The sequence below is a fragment of the Falco punctatus genome, assembly GCF_963210335.1.
Source record: "Falco punctatus genome assembly, chromosome: 3".
In the NCBI taxonomy this organism is placed as follows: domain Eukaryota; kingdom Metazoa; phylum Chordata; class Aves; order Falconiformes; family Falconidae; genus Falco; species Falco punctatus.
Window position 1 is genome coordinate 41,534,320 of NC_137582.1, and position 17,623 is coordinate 41,551,942.

Below are 17,623 nucleotides of genomic sequence, written 5' to 3' on the forward strand. Positions count from 1 at the left end.
TGTTCTGTTCACTTTTGAGTTACAAAATACTGGTGTGGCCAGGGGATAAAGAGATTTATAAGATATAAAAGATCTTGGGACCGAAATATGAATGCTCATTCGTTGTGAAGGGGAAAATTTCTGTAGCCTTTTCTGTATTTTTAAGTACCCCAGAACATGTCCAGGTACCAAATATCCCTGTCTCCTGATGTAATAAATTCCTACAAAACGTCTGAGCACATTCACCACAGCTGATGAAGGTGTTTCATAGCTGGAAAACCTGGCCGTACGCTATCGGTCTTCTCCAGGAGCCGCTCACTGCTCCATATGGTAGGAAGAAACCAGCCTATTAAAAACAGCTCATACGGTGCATTTGGTGCACACTCGATTCTGGCAAGGCACAGCCATCCCAAATAGTTGCATATTAATCTCTGACCCTGTATTCATTAGCTGCTGGCAGCAAAAGCCTTTCTGCCCATGCTCAACTTCAGCCATAAATTTTCTTTTCTTGATCCTTCTTCTCCATATAACCGCTGGGAATGGCTGTCAGGCAAAGCTTTAATAAAAGTTACATGAATTTGGAGGGGTTTAAGGACAGCTCAGTTCGGCCCGGGTGTTTCCTCCGTCGGTGTTGTTTCTCAGAGCTCCTCGTCTGTCCGTTTACACCCGGTAACAGCCTACTGTGACTGGGTTGGGGTTTGGCTGCACGTCGCCTCCCTTCTAACGCCTGCTCTTTCTGTACTTCCCAGTTAGTTTTCCTTCCCTTCTGCTTTCTTGCCATTGCATTCCTCGTTCCTGATACTGGGATAACGCGTGTTACTCCCGGCCGTTGCCGGCACGGTGGCAGCTGCGCCTCAGCCTTGGCCCTCACGCACCCGGCGAGCGCGGCCGCGCTGCGCCCTCCGGCCTCCAGGCCAGCAGCAGGTAGCCAGAGCCCCAGGGGGAGGCGAGAGGAACTGCAGGTGAACCTGGCTGCGGGGGGGAGCGCAGGCAGCCCGCTCCGGCCGGCCACGGCCCGGGCAGGGCGCGGGCCCCGCTTGCGCCGAAACGCGCGGCCTCCTTCGCTACCCCGGCGGGACGCGCCGCCATTTTCTGCCGCCGCTACCCGGGTGGGAGAGGGAAGCTGAGCGGGCGCCCGAGCCACGCTCCGGGCTACCTCCGGCACCGGGCGCGCAGCACCGCCCCCCGGCCGGGCTCGGCTCGGCCCCGCTGACGGGCCGCGGCCCGCACCGCCCCCCGGGGCGGCCTCCGGGGGCGGGGAGGCGCCGGGCGCGCCGCCGTTGGTGGGTTTGAACTGCCGGGCGCTGCCCCGCGCCGCCCCGGGGCCGGTGCCGGTTGAGGCCCCGCCGGCCGGCAGGGGCGCTGCTGGCGGCGGCGGGGCGGGGTGAGGCCGAGCGAAGCGGAGCGGCGGCTGCCATTCCTCGGCTGCGCGGCCGCCCCCGCCCCCTCCGCCTCTTCCTGGCCGCGGCGAGAGGAGCTGTGCTGGCAGCGGGGAGGCGGCGACGGCGCCCAGCTCCCGGCCCGCCATGGCGATCCGCAAGAAGAGCAACAAGAACCCGCCGGTGCTGAGCCACGAGTTCGTCGTGCAGAACCATGCGGACATCGTGTCCTGCATGGCCATGATCTTCCTGCTGGGGCTTATGTTCGAGGTGAGGCGGCGCCAGCGCCCTCGCCCCGGGGGCTTCGTTCCGCGTCTCCCCCGCCGTCGCCGGGGGCTGTCGGTGCTGGGCGGGGAGGGCGCGTGGGTCCCGATGCGCCGCGGGAGGCTGGGCGGGTGGGCGGCGGCGGGTCGCCGCGGCTGCCCCGGGGCCAGCGTGGGTCCCTCCCGGCGCACCTGCCCGCCGGCCCACGCCCTCCGCGGGCCGCACGGCCCCCGGCCCCGCCGACCCCGCGCACGGCCGCAGGAGCCAACGCGAGTGGCTTCCCCGCGGCTCAGCCTCGCCCGGCCGGGCCCGGCCCCTCGGAGCCCGGCCTGTTCCCCGCGCCGGCCCGCCGAGGCGCAGCCCGCTGGCAGCCGGTGCCGCACGGCTGCCGTCCGCGCTCGCCGCTCGCGAAGGGAGGCCGTGCCCGCGGCACCCCCCGGCAGCTGAGGGGACGGGGAGCGGGGCGGCGCGCTTCCTCCGGCGGCGGCGGGCGGTTCCTGCTGGCGGCCGGGTTACGTGGCAGTCGGAGCGCGGCGGCCGGGGGAGGAGTGTGCGGCCGCGCTGGCGCCGCGGGGGGGCGAGGCCCAGCTGCGGCGGGCGATCCCCGCTCTTTGTGTGCGCGGCCCGGCCGGGCCCGCCGGCACTACGGCTCCCGTCGGCCCGCGCGGCGGGGGCGGGCAGCGGGCGGTGCGTGCGCGCACGGCCGCCGCTCGGGGCTGCAAGTGTGTGCGGGGCCGGTCCCCGTGTTCCGGCTGGCACCCAAGCTGCCTCCCCGGCCCCGCCGGGGATGGGGCCGGCTGCGGCCGGGTTTGACGGCACCGAAGGGAGCTCCGGCCCCGCTTGCTGGGGCGCGCCGACAGGCCGGGCCCTCGCCCTGGGCCCGCGTTGGGTGCCGGAGATCTAACACGGGCCATTTGGGGCTCTCCTCGGCTGCCTTCCGAGGGAACTGAAAAGACAACTTACCTGTGTGACTTCCAAAATGCTCTCAGTGGTGTCCCGTCAAAGCAAGACGCTTCCGGTTTTGTTGGCTAAATGTTCCAGACTTTTTTAGTATTTTAGCCATTTGTTTAGAGTTGAAGGCCTTTCTATTAAATGGATGGCTTTCAGAACGATTTTGTCCAGCTGTTGATACTGCTCAGCGCTGGAGGCAGTGAAGTTAAGAAAAAAAAAAGATGTATATGGAAAGCAGAAACAGGGCAGACCCAGGAAACCGTTATGTTTGGGTTTACTATCAAAAATCACAGAGACAGGCCATACATGGTGGTTTTCTGGGGATTGAATTTAAAGAGATGGACTTAAACCATTACCTTCAATGTCTTCATTTGGCTTACTGTATTTACAGTATTGCTGGTAGGGTTGGAAGTTTTAGGAGGACTGGATGTGCTGAAGTCTTTTGTTTCCATTTTTTTTAATCCAGGGTGTTTTCTGTCCCAGCATGGAGGGGCCATATGCCTTTGTCAGTACAGATGTGGCATGGCCGAGAGGATTGTTGCAGTTTGTTACATGCTTTGGTATAGGGTCTTGGAAATCATTTGCTGTGGTTTGTGTTGGTATGGTAAGGTGTTTATACTGCCTGACTTGTGAAACTGAATTAGGACTGAGTAGCTGACAGAGCCTTCAAAGGGCAATTCAGAACTGACTAACCTTTTGAATTGACCCCTGAAGGCTCCCTGATGAATAGGGAGCCCTAGGCAACTTCACTAATTCAGGCAAAACTAGTTGGATTCCCTGAAGTCACATGAAGTGAACAGTCCACTGTGTATTCAGGGATTCCTGGAAAATCTAGAGTTTGTTTACAAAGTATTAGTTATAAAAATAAATAAACCTTATTTCTTGTGAATGGTAATAAATGCTGGTAGTAACCTAATTGTTACCTTCAGATACTCAAAGTGTCTTTCCAAGACTGTGGGGTTTTTTGGTTTTGTTGGTCCTATAGATGCAACAAGGTTGCTAGGGGTTTTATAGCAATGAGAAACGATTAGACTGTAAATATTGTAAAGCATGGTTATTTTTCCTTGTCTGTTAAGACATATTGATTCATGTTGGGATTCAACAAAGGTGTTAAAGATTAATCTATGTTTATTGATAGATAAGAACTTGTACTCCTGCTCATTTATTGGGGTTTTTATAGTATCACCACCCCCCCAAAAAAAAGCCTTTAAAACAAACTTACACACACATGCACAGATCCCGTTTATTCTTGCTTCTTTTTCTTACTGTCCATCTTAATGGGGTAATACCACTACTGCTAGATTTCATTTATTTTGTTTTACGCTTCTTGCCACAGGATCCCCAGGGGCAAACGAATGCCAGTTGCATTGAGTTGGTATGCTGCTGGCCTGAAATGGTTCTTCGTTCTTCATGCCTTTTCTCCTTTCCTGTCCCTGTTTTCAAAATCACCCAGAGATTTATGAACATGATACTGACCTTCACATTATGTCAAGTTAAAAAATAATTTTAAATTTAAGTTTATCATCAGCCATTGCTGCGTGCATTATGGTCTAGGAATTATACAATATTGTACATTCTGTTAATGTATTAGTACAGTATGGACTGGGGAAAAATATTGCAGCATGTGGTTTTGTTTTAATTTAGAAAAGACTATTTGTAAGTGGCATTTTTGAGGAGCATTTCATTCAGAAGATTAGGTATTCTGTAAACAAACCAATAGACATCACACAATGTGTTCTGCCTTTGGAAAGTGAGGTGAAGTAGTGTGATAATGCGAGTTGATCAGTTTTATGGGAGGGGTCAAATGTGCTTGGGAAAAGTGCTGGAAGTATGGGCAAATGTTTTCAGTTTAATATAGTTTATTTCCGTGAGAATTTATAGCACTTCCATTTTTTCTCTTTCAGATTACAGCAAAAGCAGCTGTCATTTTTGTTACACTTCAGTATAATGTTACCATTCCTGCCACAGGTATGTATCTTGCAGGAGGTTAGTTAGGAGACAGTGTATTCAGACATTAGTGTGTAGTACTTCGTAGACTGAGAGTAAGTGAATTTGTCAATTTGAATAGCTCTGCAGCAATTTTCAAGAACTTTGCTTTATTTTTAGTAAAACTCCATTTTAATTAATTAGGTTAGGAACAATGTTTCTATTCTACTGGATTCATCATCAGGGCTAAACTACCATCTGACTGGTAGATAAGTCCACGTTAATTCTTACTCTGGTTTTGCAAGTGACAACCTTTACTAGTCAAAGTGGGATGACAGTTTAACATAATTTTATTGTCCCCTTTCAATGCATTTGGAGAAGTGCACTTACGTTTTCATTTTTATAGTACATCTTTCCAGAATCACATTTAGTTTGTGATGTGATAGAGATGACTGTAAACAATTCAGTGACCTAGCTCATGATGGCAGATTAATTTGACTTCTCTTTGTCTAGCTGACTACAAACTACTTCCATCTGAAAGGTTGCACTTTGAGAAACAAACTTACGTAGCCATTAACGTAGCCGTATTGGTGCTTAACAGTTTATTCTGTTTTTTAGAAGAACAATCTGCAGAAACGATCTCTCTCTATCACTATGGCATCAAAGACTTGGCTACAATTTTCTTCTACATGCTTGTAGCAATAATCATACATGCTATAATTCAGGAGTACGTACTGGATGTAAGTACAAGATATTAATTCCTTTCATCAAAATAATTGTCAGATTTTAATTAGAGTAACTTAAAAGTAAACTTTTGCATTAAAGCTTTGAATTGTTAAAACATACGTTGAAACCTTTAGATGTTCTAATGCAGTTAACAGGTAAATGTTAAGTACTACAACATCTAAATAACAATGGACTTCCGTTTCAGAAAATAAACAGGAAAATGCACTTTTCAAAAACAAAGCATAGCAAGTTCAATGAGTCTGGGCAGCTTAGTGCATTCTACCTTTTCTCCTGTGTTTGGGGAACAAGTATTCTTGTCTCTGTAAGTATGCTTTCTCTTCTGTTTGTATTATGAAATTTCAAAAACTTCACTTACAATGATGATAACTAAGTTTTCAGCTTATTTTTCTGGTTTTAGCTGTTTTTTAAAGTGGGGACAAGGTTAGGGATTCTTTGTAGGTTGTAGTCGTAACTGAGTATAAAGTCCGATAGTGTTACTGTTGGTCAGTTGATTTACTGACAACTGAATAAGGTAAAACTTCTATTACAGTACTGCATTCTCTAGTTTTTCTGTGTTGGCTTATTAACATAAACTATATATTAAAAAAATACATAGCATTTTGGCAGCCTAGGGAGTAGGTGTCTGGGCAGATTGCCATAGGCTCAGACGACTGTGTGCTTTCAGGTGACATGCTGTTTGCTAGTGGCTGTACGTATATATACTCAAAAAAAGGGGAAGTGTAGGGGTTTTGTTTGGGTTTTTTTCCTTAACATAATGACTCCTGAAAAAATTTCCTTCTCTTAGTTAAGCTCAAAGCTTGTCAGCAGTTTGCAGGGAAAGACTTAGGGCTGTAGTGATACTGAAATAATCTGCATCTCATAAGGACACTCTTAGTTTTGAGTGAATGCTTGATTTGTTTGGTTGCTTTTGATTTTTCTAAGCCAATACAGCTGTCTTTTGGTTTTGGGGTTTGGCTTTTGGTTTTTGTTTTGAAGTTGGGTGGGGGAGTGCTTTTTGTTGGTTTGGGGTTTGATTTTTTTTTTTTTGTAAAAGGAAATACATTGATCTGCAGCTTTTACTTGTGTGTGTAGATGTGTTGCATGTTTGTATCTACACATATGTATATACATAAATACATACACATATGTATGATCGTTCATTATTTATGCCGAGGAAGCATCATCTTTGAGGCTTTATTTTTTTTTGTTTGTGGTTTGTTTGTTTTTTTAGGAGAACTATATATCAGACCCAACCTCTCTGTGGAGGGACTATCCACACACTCTGATTCCGTAAGGCCTCTTCCTTAGAGGATTGTTGGGGAAAGGAGGGAGTGTTTTAAACTTACCGTGTGTCACGTACAATCTGTGTAGAATAAGTAGCCTGTTAAACTGTATTGGTCATGAAAGTATTTTTGCTCATATTTATGGAGGAACTTGATTCTCTGACAGTTTGTAGCATACAGAGTTCTCTTTTTGTAGGGTATTATAATAAGAATCAAGTTTTTGCAAGCTTTATTTATCTTACTGATTTTGATTTCTTTAAAAATCTTACTTTTGAGTTGGCTGGCAGGAAGGATCTGTATTTTTCTTTCTTTAGAGACAGTGATTAAATGTGTTCACTGGAAAGCTTCTGACATGTTTTAAGTTCATTAATAAAAAGTAATACTCTTCAATTCTTGCTGTATTGTACAGGTTTCAAATGAAGTTTTTCTACATCTTACAGTTGGCATACTGGTTTCATGCTTTTCCAGAATTGTACTTCCAGAAAACTAAAAAAGTAAGTTTGAAATGTAAAACGAAAGAACTCCAAAGCAAGCAACTCAAACAGTGAAACAGTGAATTTATTTTGGACTTCAAGTAATGTGTTACCCTAGATTTCTCATCCTGTTCTTATTTGTTACCCACTTTTCCTGATGGAATCTTGGGTGCTCAAATGTCCATGTGAGAAGGTAGATGTTTTTTTCTTTTCAGTTAAATCCTGTATTTCTAATAGCAGTAAAATTGCTATGTATCCGCTGTGTAAATAAAAATTACTGGTGTTTCTCATCTACTGAAAGAATTTTCCCTTGAGCATATGACTGTGAGGTTTTCTTTTCAGACTGTTATTTTTGTTTCTTGTAGTTAGTAGTCAGGATAGTCTCATTGAGATCACAATTGCTTCATGAATCATGATACAGGTGTAGAATATAAGCATGAATTACAAATAATTTCGTAAACCTAAGGAATATCAGACTCTGGGATTTTAAGTACCACTGTCCTCAGCAGATATTCTTGTTGGTTGTGTAGTAAGATGTTTTTCAATGCTCAGTTTTTAACAGCATCTTTTTCCCCCATGGGTTTTCTTTTGGGGTTCTCAAAACACCAAATTTACCGTAGACATTTTGTAGCACGCTTTCTGCCTTCCTGCACTGATTTAAGTAGTCTCTTTACATGTTTTTGCTTGGGCTCATTTTGCATATGCAGTTGCTTTTTTAAACTTGTCTGTTTTAAACTCTTCAATGTGGCTTCACCAGTGAAGTGACTGCATCGGTGGATGAGGGAAGAGCTACTGATGGCATCTACCTGAATTTCTGCTAAGGCTTTTTGATATGGTCCACCACAGCTTTCTTGCCTCTAAACAGGAAAGAGATGGATTTGATGGATAAGGAACTGGCTGGATCACTGCTTCGAAAGAGTTAGTCAGTGGTGCAGCATCCCAAGTGAAAACCAGTAACGAGTGGTGTTCTTTGAGGGTCTGTACTGGGACCAATGCTATTTAACATCTTCATCAATGACATAGTGGGATTGAGTGCACCCTCAGCAAGTTTGCAGATGACACCAAGCTGAGTGGTGCAGTTGATTTGCTTGAGGAAAGGGATGTGATCCAGAGGGATCTTGACAGGCTTGAAGCTTGGGTTCATGTGAACCTCATGAAGTTCTGCAAGGCCACGTGCAAGGTCCTGCACCTGGGTCATGAGAATCCCCAACATCAGTACAGGCTGGGGATTGAAGGGATTGAGTGCAGCCCTGCAGAGGAGGACTTGAGGATTACTGGGAGATGCAAAATTGGGCATGAGCCAGCAGTGTGCACTCGCAGCCCAGAAAACCAGTTGTATCCTGGGCTGGATAAAAAGAAACATGGCCAGCGGGTTGAAGGAGGTGATTCTGCCCCTCTGCTCCACGCTAGTGAGATCCCACCTGGAGTACTGTGTCCAGCCCTGCGGTTGCCAGCGCAAGAAAGACATGGATCTGTTTGAGTGGGTCCAGAGGAGAGCCAAAAAAATGATCAGAGGGCTGGAAAGGCTGAAAGAGTTGGGGTTGTTCAGCCTAAAGAAGAGAAGGCTCTGGGGACACCTTCCTGTGGCCTCTCAATATCTGAAGACAGCATATAAGAAAGATGGAGAAAGACTTTTTATCAGGGCCTGTAGCGTCAGGACAAGGGGCAATGATTTTAATCTGAAAGAGGGTGGATTTGGATTAGATGGGAAGAAATTATTTGTGATGAGGGTGGTGAGACACTGGAACAGGTTGCCCAGAGAGGCTGTGGATGCCCCATCCCTGGAGGTGTTCAAGGCCAGGCTGGATGGGGCTTTGAGCAACCTGGTCTGGTGGAAGGTGTCCCTGCCCATGGCAGGGGGTTGGAACTAGATGATCTTTAAGGTCCCTTCCAACCCAAACTATTCTGTGACAGTTGTTGCTCTGTGACTAGACTCTGTCTCTGCTGCCAGAGTTCGGCTGTGTTCAAGAAAATGGAACATAAATGCTATGTAACCATAGGTCTTTGTTCCCTATGTCCTGGGAGAGGCTTGGGAAAATAGTAATGAGATGCTTTGTTTTCATGCTGATGAGATGCAGTATAAACTAATGTTTTGCAGCTGATGTTCCCATGTTGTGCTAGTGATATCTCTTGAATTTGACTTAATATCTAAGTGTAGATGTTTTTTAGCATAACTTCTAGAAAGCTGTTGGAAGTGGCAGAAGTGCTGTGTATTGAAATGGTAGTGTTTTACTGAGTCACTGCTTGGAATTTTGGCCTCTGACATTTGAACTAAGAATGATAGTTCATTTCATTTAGCAAGTTCAGCCTCTGCCATCTTGGCTTCTCTTGAAGGAACTGGCTTCTTTTACTCAGGTCTAGTTGTCTGTACTGCTGACATAGACAAGAAAAGTTCTTAACTCGCCTATCTGTGTAGTAGTTGTATGCCTCCACCTGCGTTATTCCAGTAGGCCTGCAGTCTCTGACAGTTTGTCTAAGTAGGCAGCACGGGCTGTTTAAATGCTACCTCAGGTCTGAAGATGAAGTCCAAAAGGCTCATCCTGGTTGTACTTGAAGAAACTGAACGTTTGTACTGACTATTCTCTAATTTGTCAGAACTAATTTTTTGTTTTCTTACTGATCATTTAGAGTACATCCTTCTCTCTGTTTTCTTGCTTTGTGTATGTGTGTGGTATTTGCTGTTGTCACAGGTGTTTGATTTCATGCTTTTGATGGCATTGAGATGGAGTATTGCATAGATCTTACAAGATTAAATTTTTAGGCCTTTTTTTTAATTACATGTATACAAGGTAAAGCTGAAGCCCTTTGCTTGAACTTTAGGGAGCCTTTCCAAAAAGTAGTAGTTTCTTAAGCACAACTGAATGTACTCTGCATACCACTTCAATACATATTTTTATTGTGATCTAGCGTACTTTAGTGATTCTTCTGTTCACAGCTGGCACCTTCTGCTTTCAATGTGCTGTCTATACTTGCATTTATGTCTTTTCATCTCTATGGAATGTTCAATTTAACTTGAAATGTGACCATGTGGCTTAGCATGACCGGTTAACAGCGTTATTCTCTGTATTTGCCCGCAATAGTGCCAGAATCTTGGATGATCTTGAATTTTTAAAATAGATGTCAACACTTGGAAACCTTTTCATTTTGGTTCATAGACTGCTATTTTATTTCTGCAGCAATGTGACAGAATCTGATGGGCAGCAGACATGTGGAACTGTAGGAAGTTATCTGATGATACATAGCAAATAAATATTGTAATAGCTAGTACAAAATCATGGTAGTCATATCAAATAAAAATGGGCCCTTTTAAAAAGCATCTTTTTGATGTTTTCATTTTCTCACAAGAGCATATGTGTAAGATACTGGATATTATTGGTAGGTGAGCAATAAGTTATGTCTGGAATTAGATGATTTAGAGTAATTCAGTGCCAGAAGGTAGCTGATAAACCAAGAATATCCAAGACTAGAGCACAGTTTGTAATAATATGTAACATTGTACAATAATGTATAACATTGTGTATAACACATAACTAGTTTTTTCTTCTTAATAGGAAGATATCTTTCGCCAGATTGTTTACATTGGACTTTATCTCTTTCATATTGCTGGAGCCTATCTCCTGAAGTAAGTCAGTTGTAAACTTTTGCTGACTTCAGAGAATTCTGAATTCCAAGTTCTCTGTCTTAAACATCTGACAAAATGTCTGAATGTTTGTTTTATTTGTTTTGATAGTCTGACCCACCTTGGACTTGTTCTTCTTGTATTGCATTATTTCGTTGAATTTCTTTTCCACATATCTCGTCTTTTCTACTTCAGTGATGAAAAATACCAGAAAGGGTAAGTAGTCTTTGTCTTTTAAATTCATGTAATTTTTGTCTCACAGACTTGTGTATTTAACTAACCAGAAACCAAAATTACAAGGAATTTTGAAAACAAAAATTACAAGAAATAAACAGTGTTTCCTTAGAGGCCACAGTTCTCCATAGTATTTTTAATATTTATATCTCATAACTTTTTTTTTTTTTTACCTTATTTGCCTATTTAAGTAGTGGTATAAAATGAAGTAAAATCTTACACTATGTACTAATGTTTACAAAAATAAAAAGGCTTGTAGAGAAAGCAACAGCATAGGTTGCTAATATAACCAGTTTTATAGGAATTAATAACATGGTTATGCTCTAATATAATAGAAAGCACTTTCTGTTGAGTTGAAATTAGTTTTCAGAACATAGTTTTGGTTTGTAAAAAAAAAAAAAAAGACTGTAATGCAGGGCCTTTTTGCTTCTTCTGTGAGTGCTAAAAATACAAGACTAGTTTAGGATAGGTGAAAATAATTAATTTAGGTAAGTTCTTAAATTTCAAGTGAATTAACATGGTGAAGAGTAAACATTGGCATTGTTAGTACTCAGGTTGTGTTGATTTAGTGTTTTTGGTGTTTTTCTTTGTAGATTTTCACTGTGGGCAGTTCTTTTTGTTTTGGGAAGGCTTCTCACCTTGATTCTCTCAGTCCTCACTTTTGGCTTTGGACTGGCAAGAGCAGAAGATCAGCAGCTGAATTTCAGTACCGGAAACTTTAATATCCTGGCTGTTAGGTATAGTAAGCTTGAAAGAGTTCTTGAGTATGAGCCGTAAACCTGTGTTAAATACACAATATAAATAGTATATATTAATGCTAATAGTTCTGAATGGTTAGATGTTTTCATGCAACTGATGGGATCAATAGGAATAGCTTATGTAACAGACTTGTAAGGCATGGTGAAATTAATTGAAGAATTTACAGTTTACAGCTGAAAAATCTAACTGGTTACTCTGATACTTTCTTTTGTCAGGAAAAACAGGATTAAAAGGAATATCCAATTGCAGAGATTACTTTCAAATGTTTTAGAGCTAGTTAATTGAATTCTAAATATAATTGCTCTGAGTTTATCTATAGAGATCAAGGCATTATGCCCAGAGCATCTTTGGTCCTGGTTGAAGATTCCTGCCTCTTTCTCTGCCTTCATTACAGTTCATATTTTTGCTATGTGATGCAGAATGTTCAGCCAACCACCTGGACTTTTTATTAATTAAATCCAGGAAAGGAAGTTATTAAAACATTGACAATGTCAGCATTGCCCTGCAGAATTGATACTTGGAACTGCAAGACTCTCTTAAACCATTTTCAGTTCTTACTACCTGGTACCTGGAGAGTATACTGAGAAAGGAGAAAGCAGGAAAGAAATCTAGTACTTCCCAGTTTTGATGGAGGGTCAAAGACCTCACTCTTACTGTACATGTAGTTTTGTTAAGCTGTGCTAGGCCCAGTCACCCTATGTGAGCTAACTCTTGCATGGCTTAGAAATGGATATTGCGTGGGGGTGAGGGAGTCAAAAAAACCCAAACAAACAAACAAAAAACCCAAGCCAAAACAGCCCAAAGAAAACAACTTCTACAGATCCATGTTATTTAGGAGTCACTATGTGTTCAAAGAATCTTGAGTACAAAGGCAGTCTGACATAGAACAAAAATGATCTGAGGTGATGTTCTACTTCCCTTTTCTATTTACATGAGATTAATTTACTGATAAACCTGTACTTGTGTTTTGTTTCTAGAATCAGTGTGCTGGCCTCTATTTGCATGACTCAAGCATTTATGATGTGGAAGTTCATTAATTTCCAGCTTCGGAGATGGAGAGAGCATTCTTCTTCTCAGCCTCAGTCAGTGAAAAAGAAATCCGTAACAGCTAAAGGAAAGACCTCCAGAAAAGAAAGAGGTTTGTGTTTTCAGTTTTTCTGTTGCCTTGACTTCTCAAAAAGCATTTTAGGTAATAAAGAGCCTTGTTTCTTTAGCATTATGTTTAAAAAAAAAAATGTTTAACTTACAAGTGAGATGACTCAGTTACAGAAACATGTGGTTGATGAGGGGGGTTAATTAGACAAAAAATCAACGATGTATTGAGTTTTCTCTTCTAATTGAATGGAGGAAGGTGTTACCATTGCTTTAGCTAATGCAACGTAAGACTGTTATTATGTCTGATTTTATTACTTGAGCAAAATGTGTCATGCTTGTGTTTTGTTCCCTTATAAAAAGGAAACACACATTTTTAGATCTGTTCACATAATCAATTACTAGTAAATTTTTCTTGCAATGAATTTCAAGCTTGTTTTTCATGGCCACTAAATTCTGATGTTTTAAGGCAAGGAGGTGCTTTTTCCGTCCAGTAAATAGGCTTATATTGGACTGTTCTTTTCTAAAAATGGGATTTTTATACTACGTTTAACGGGGAGGTAATAACTACTTGCTACTCTAAACCTCTGTAGAAGCATTTGGAAATGAACTGATGATTCCAAGTTTGACTTCTTGATTGTCACATTCTTGTTATGGAAAGGGTATGAAAGAGAACTGAATGCTTTTTCCTACAAGGAAACTTACATGCTCCATTAAAAAAAAAAAAACACACTTAAGTACTTCTGTTTGGTACCACAATTAAACTTCTGTGTATTTAATTGCTATCTTGGATAACTTCTGCACTTTTTTGAAACTGCTGAAATAATTTCAAAAGCTTAGTTCAATGTGATCCCTTGCTACCAATCATGTATTGCCACCAATCTGTTTCACTTTTATATATACTGAATGTAATGTGTGTGAAGACCATTTGCACTGAGAACTGAGATTTATGGTCAGAGATCAGTTCAGTGATTTTTTTTTTTTTTTTTTCCTTCCACCAAATTTCTTTTTTATTAAAATCACATGCTTTAGACTATTCCTGTAGTGTTTTTGATCATCTTTAATTATCACAGCTTGGCTTTTGTCTGGTGTTAGGGTGTTTTGTTTTCGTCAGAAAATGCACTTGGACTCTTCTAATTGAGTGAAGGTAGTTTCCCATGTAGATATACTACTGAATCAGAGCTTCGTGTTCATTGCGTCTTACTGTGGTTTTTGTGGAATTAAAGTCTTCTGTGACAAATATTTTTAAAACATAAGTGGTATTTTAATCAGTGAGTCAAAAGTGTAGTAGCTTTTTAATATCTGTTAAACTATGTCATTCATGTAATTTGGTGAATTTGCTGGTTTTCACCCAACTTCAGTGGAGACCTGCAAGTGGTGAATGAATAGTGAAACAGTCAGTTCATTGAATTGTGGTTTAATTCACAAAATAACTGAGCTATATAAGTCTTAAAGACTGGAGAATTTTACAGCTGATTTTAAATGGAAAAAAAAGAACTTTTAAATCTGAAAGGTTAGTATTTCAAATTCTTCTGTTTTGAAAGTTCCTGTGATGATGTCTGTTCGGAGCACTTGCACAGGATGCAGCAATACAATGTTTTTGAAAGAGTTATATATGCAATTAAACTGTTTTAAACAGTCGGTTTTTTGTTTTGGTTTTTTTTTGTGTGGTTGGATGGATTTTTGGGAGCCAGGGCACAATAAAACATGTTACTTTTGCTTTTGGCACAGTCTAAGAAATGACAGTAGAAAAATCGTACTGGTGAGATGTAGGTGTGGCACCCAGGCACATGCTGAGTCTTGTTTCACTTGTTTTGACTTAATTTTATTTCATTTATTCAATTACTCATAGAATAAGTTTTATTTTAGTTAGCTGGCGTTGGTCTAGCTCATTGTTTGTAAGCTGCTTGATTTAAGCATAACACAATATATATATGTATATGTTTTTGGATAAAAGTATCCAAAGACCACCTTATGTGGGTTTAAAATGGTGGTGTCATTTACCACCAGATATGTTGGATAGACTTTGACTAATGTGACTATGTGACTAATTGGGCCTGTGTCTGGTCTCCTTCTCATGTATGTTTCTGATTTTGTTATTGGTTTTGCTTGTTTGCATAAATGGGAGCATATGAGAGAGGGACATCAACAGCTGTTCTTGTAGATTGGCCACATGGGTGATCTGCAACACATCTGCATATGGAAAACATTCTTTTAACCAGTTACTTGTACAAAAAAAACCCAGCAACAGTTGCTTGAAGTCAGAATGATACTGTAAGTTGGAGCGGAGGTGTTAAGCAGCAAGCATTACAGCTGGCTATGCACTCTGCTCTTCAGATCTGTTTTACAAATATAGTTACTGTCAGGCAACACCTCTGCTTCCTTGGGTTGTGGAGACACTGAATAAAGGGGATACTTTTAATTCACAACGGTACCGTGTTGCTTCATTTTGCTGTAAGTTGTGTTTATTATAAATCTACAGATTGTGGGTTACTGTTCTAGGGCAAATGTTTGCCATCAGATTGTTACTGTGGTGCTTGAACAAATCAAAATTCTTGAGACCTTGTAAGTTCCAGAAGTGGGATAGAAGTAGAGAGTTGAAGCTGTTAGCATGTTCTTGCTTGTTTTTATTCTTAGGTAGGTGCCTGGTCTTGTGCCTGAACTCTTTCCGTGTACTTTCGTACTCATCTCAAATCTAACTAGTGTTTTACTTCTGTCCATCTTATCTATGTAAATATCTTCATCAGAATGTAAGTGAATTCTATCTGCTGAAGTATATATTTAAAAAATTATGTAGGTGTATTTAAAGATTTCATATATATACGGATAGCTTGTAAAGGTAAGTGAAGGAGTGCAATTTTAGCAAGAATTAAAACATGAAATAGGTGGGATAAACAATTAAGACCTATACCAGGGAATTATGTATATGCTGTGTGTCTCCAGAATTTCACAGGACAGTCTACATATTGTGTTACTTTTTGAGAGAATATCTCCTAAAATGTTATAGCTGGTCTTGATTTTCAGTCTAGATGTACATAATGCACACATTTCAGTTTCTGACCATGTCAGGAAACAGGACTTTAGTGTAGTAAGCTTTACATTTTGCACTTCATAAAATCTTAATTATACTGTTGCATTATGAATGATAGTGACAGGGTTTAACAAAGAAGATGCATCAGAAAAGAAGTTAAAAGTTTGTTTGTACAGGACCTACAAAAATGCGGTGAAATATAAAGCGTCTCGTATTTGAAAAATGTTTTCTTCTTTTTTTCTAGAAAATGGAATAAATGGAACAGTGACCTCAAATGGAGCAGACTCGCCTCGTAGCAGGAAGGATAAATCCTCGTAAAACTGGGTTTTATTAAGTTAATTGACTAATGTCCCCAAAGAATCTGCTTTTTACATGGATGGCCCTTCAGCACTAGAGATGTTACGGATTAAAGAAAATACAATTCATGTTTTTTGATTATTGCTGTTGTTTTGAGAAACTTTTTAAAAGCCATTTTGAATAAGGAAAAAGGTTTATCTGTCTTCAAATACTTGGGGGGGGTTACAACACTTTTTAAATAACATTGACACTTTTTTAAACATTTATTGTGATGAAATAACTTCACTTAATGAGGATCACTGTTGCAATGTATTATTTCCTTCCATTTTTTGTAATCTTGGTGATATATACTCTTCTACCAGCTACACTTTTTCCAAGTCCTTGAAGAAATATTGCAAAATTGAAGTAAAAACCTAGTATGCATTTTCAGATACTCTGGCTTTTCAGTTAATTGCCTTGGTTCAAATTTACAGTTCAAATTGGGATTCCGAGACCATGCCAATAAACCTCTCGTTGTAGTTATTAGCTACACAATGTCTGCTCTTAAGAATTGCCCCATATCATTAAAACAAAACTGAACTAATTGGAAACGTTGCAGAGTCTTATTGTTTGTTGGTTAGAAATCTCTTACAAGGAACAAAAAACCTTTTTGAGATATAGCTTTAGCACTTGAAAACTAGGAGGGAGCGTGTATGGTCATAGAAAGAGTTGATTTGAGTAGCGCTGTTAAACTCCTGTCTGTACTTTTAAAGTGTACGTATCTTGGAGAACTAGTGTGCATTGGACTTTCTTTGAAAACTTGTCTGATTTTAGAGGGTGGGAGGTTCTTGCAATGTGTCGTTGTGTTTGTTTCAGGAGTCATTTAATGCTCTGTGAAGAGGGAATTTATTAGATAAATTGATCAAGTTATGAGAAACATTCCTTTATTCTAACTGCTTTGCTTTGTTTCACCTCTGTTAGGAAATAGTTTGATTTCTCCTATATATATTTTTATGAAAAAATATTTAAAAGCTACAACTTCTTAAAACTGACTTACTGTGCCCTTTGCTACAACTGGAGAAATCTTAATTTAAGATTTTTTCCATTATCTGTCTTTCATAATTGTATTCAATGTGAAGCTTTGTCCAGTTAATTATCCAGTTTAATAAGCAGTTAATGTTTCCTCTGTACCCTTTTGTAATGGCTGTAATTCAACCCATTTCACTTGAGGATGAGTTAGAGATTTAATTCAGTCTTAAGAAGAAGTTGCTAAATTAGTCTTTCAAGTTAACCCAAATATTGGACTGCTTATTGATTGAGAAGAGTAATTATGCGCAATCAAGCTGATAAATAAAATAGTTTTAATTAAAACCTGTTATTATAGTTGAGTTTATACCCAACAAAATAATAAATCTGCATTCTGTGTCTTCTGCAGTTTGGTTGCTTACTATACAGAATAAATGTTTCTAGTACAAAATCTTCAAGACAATTAACTATCCATTCCCATTCTGCAATTGTTTAGTACTATTTAGAGTTATTGCAGTATAATTTATTGTATGTTTTGGTTAATTGCAGTCACCGTTCCTGAGTACTTGTTTCACAGCTCCTGAAGTGGACTTGACAGACTTGGA

General features: G+C 41.1%; 1 protein-coding gene across 1 annotated transcript; it reads left to right on the forward strand.

Moving 5' to 3' along the window:
• The first annotated feature begins 1,324 nt into the window (after positions 1–1,324).
• TRAM1 (translocation associated membrane protein 1) lies at positions 1,325–17,418 on the forward strand. Its single transcript, XM_080378646.1, has 11 exons — positions 1,325–1,628; positions 4,478–4,541; positions 5,118–5,239; positions 5,431–5,547; positions 6,457–6,515; positions 6,918–7,002; positions 10,533–10,603; positions 10,712–10,816; positions 11,428–11,571; positions 12,571–12,731; positions 15,961–17,418. The coding sequence occupies exons 1-11, from the start codon at positions 1,506–1,508 to the stop codon at positions 16,032–16,034; spliced, it is 1,125 nt and encodes a 374-aa protein (XP_080234772.1). The 5' UTR covers positions 1,325–1,505; the 3' UTR covers positions 16,035–17,418.
• The last annotated feature ends 205 nt before the right edge of the window (positions 17,419–17,623 follow it).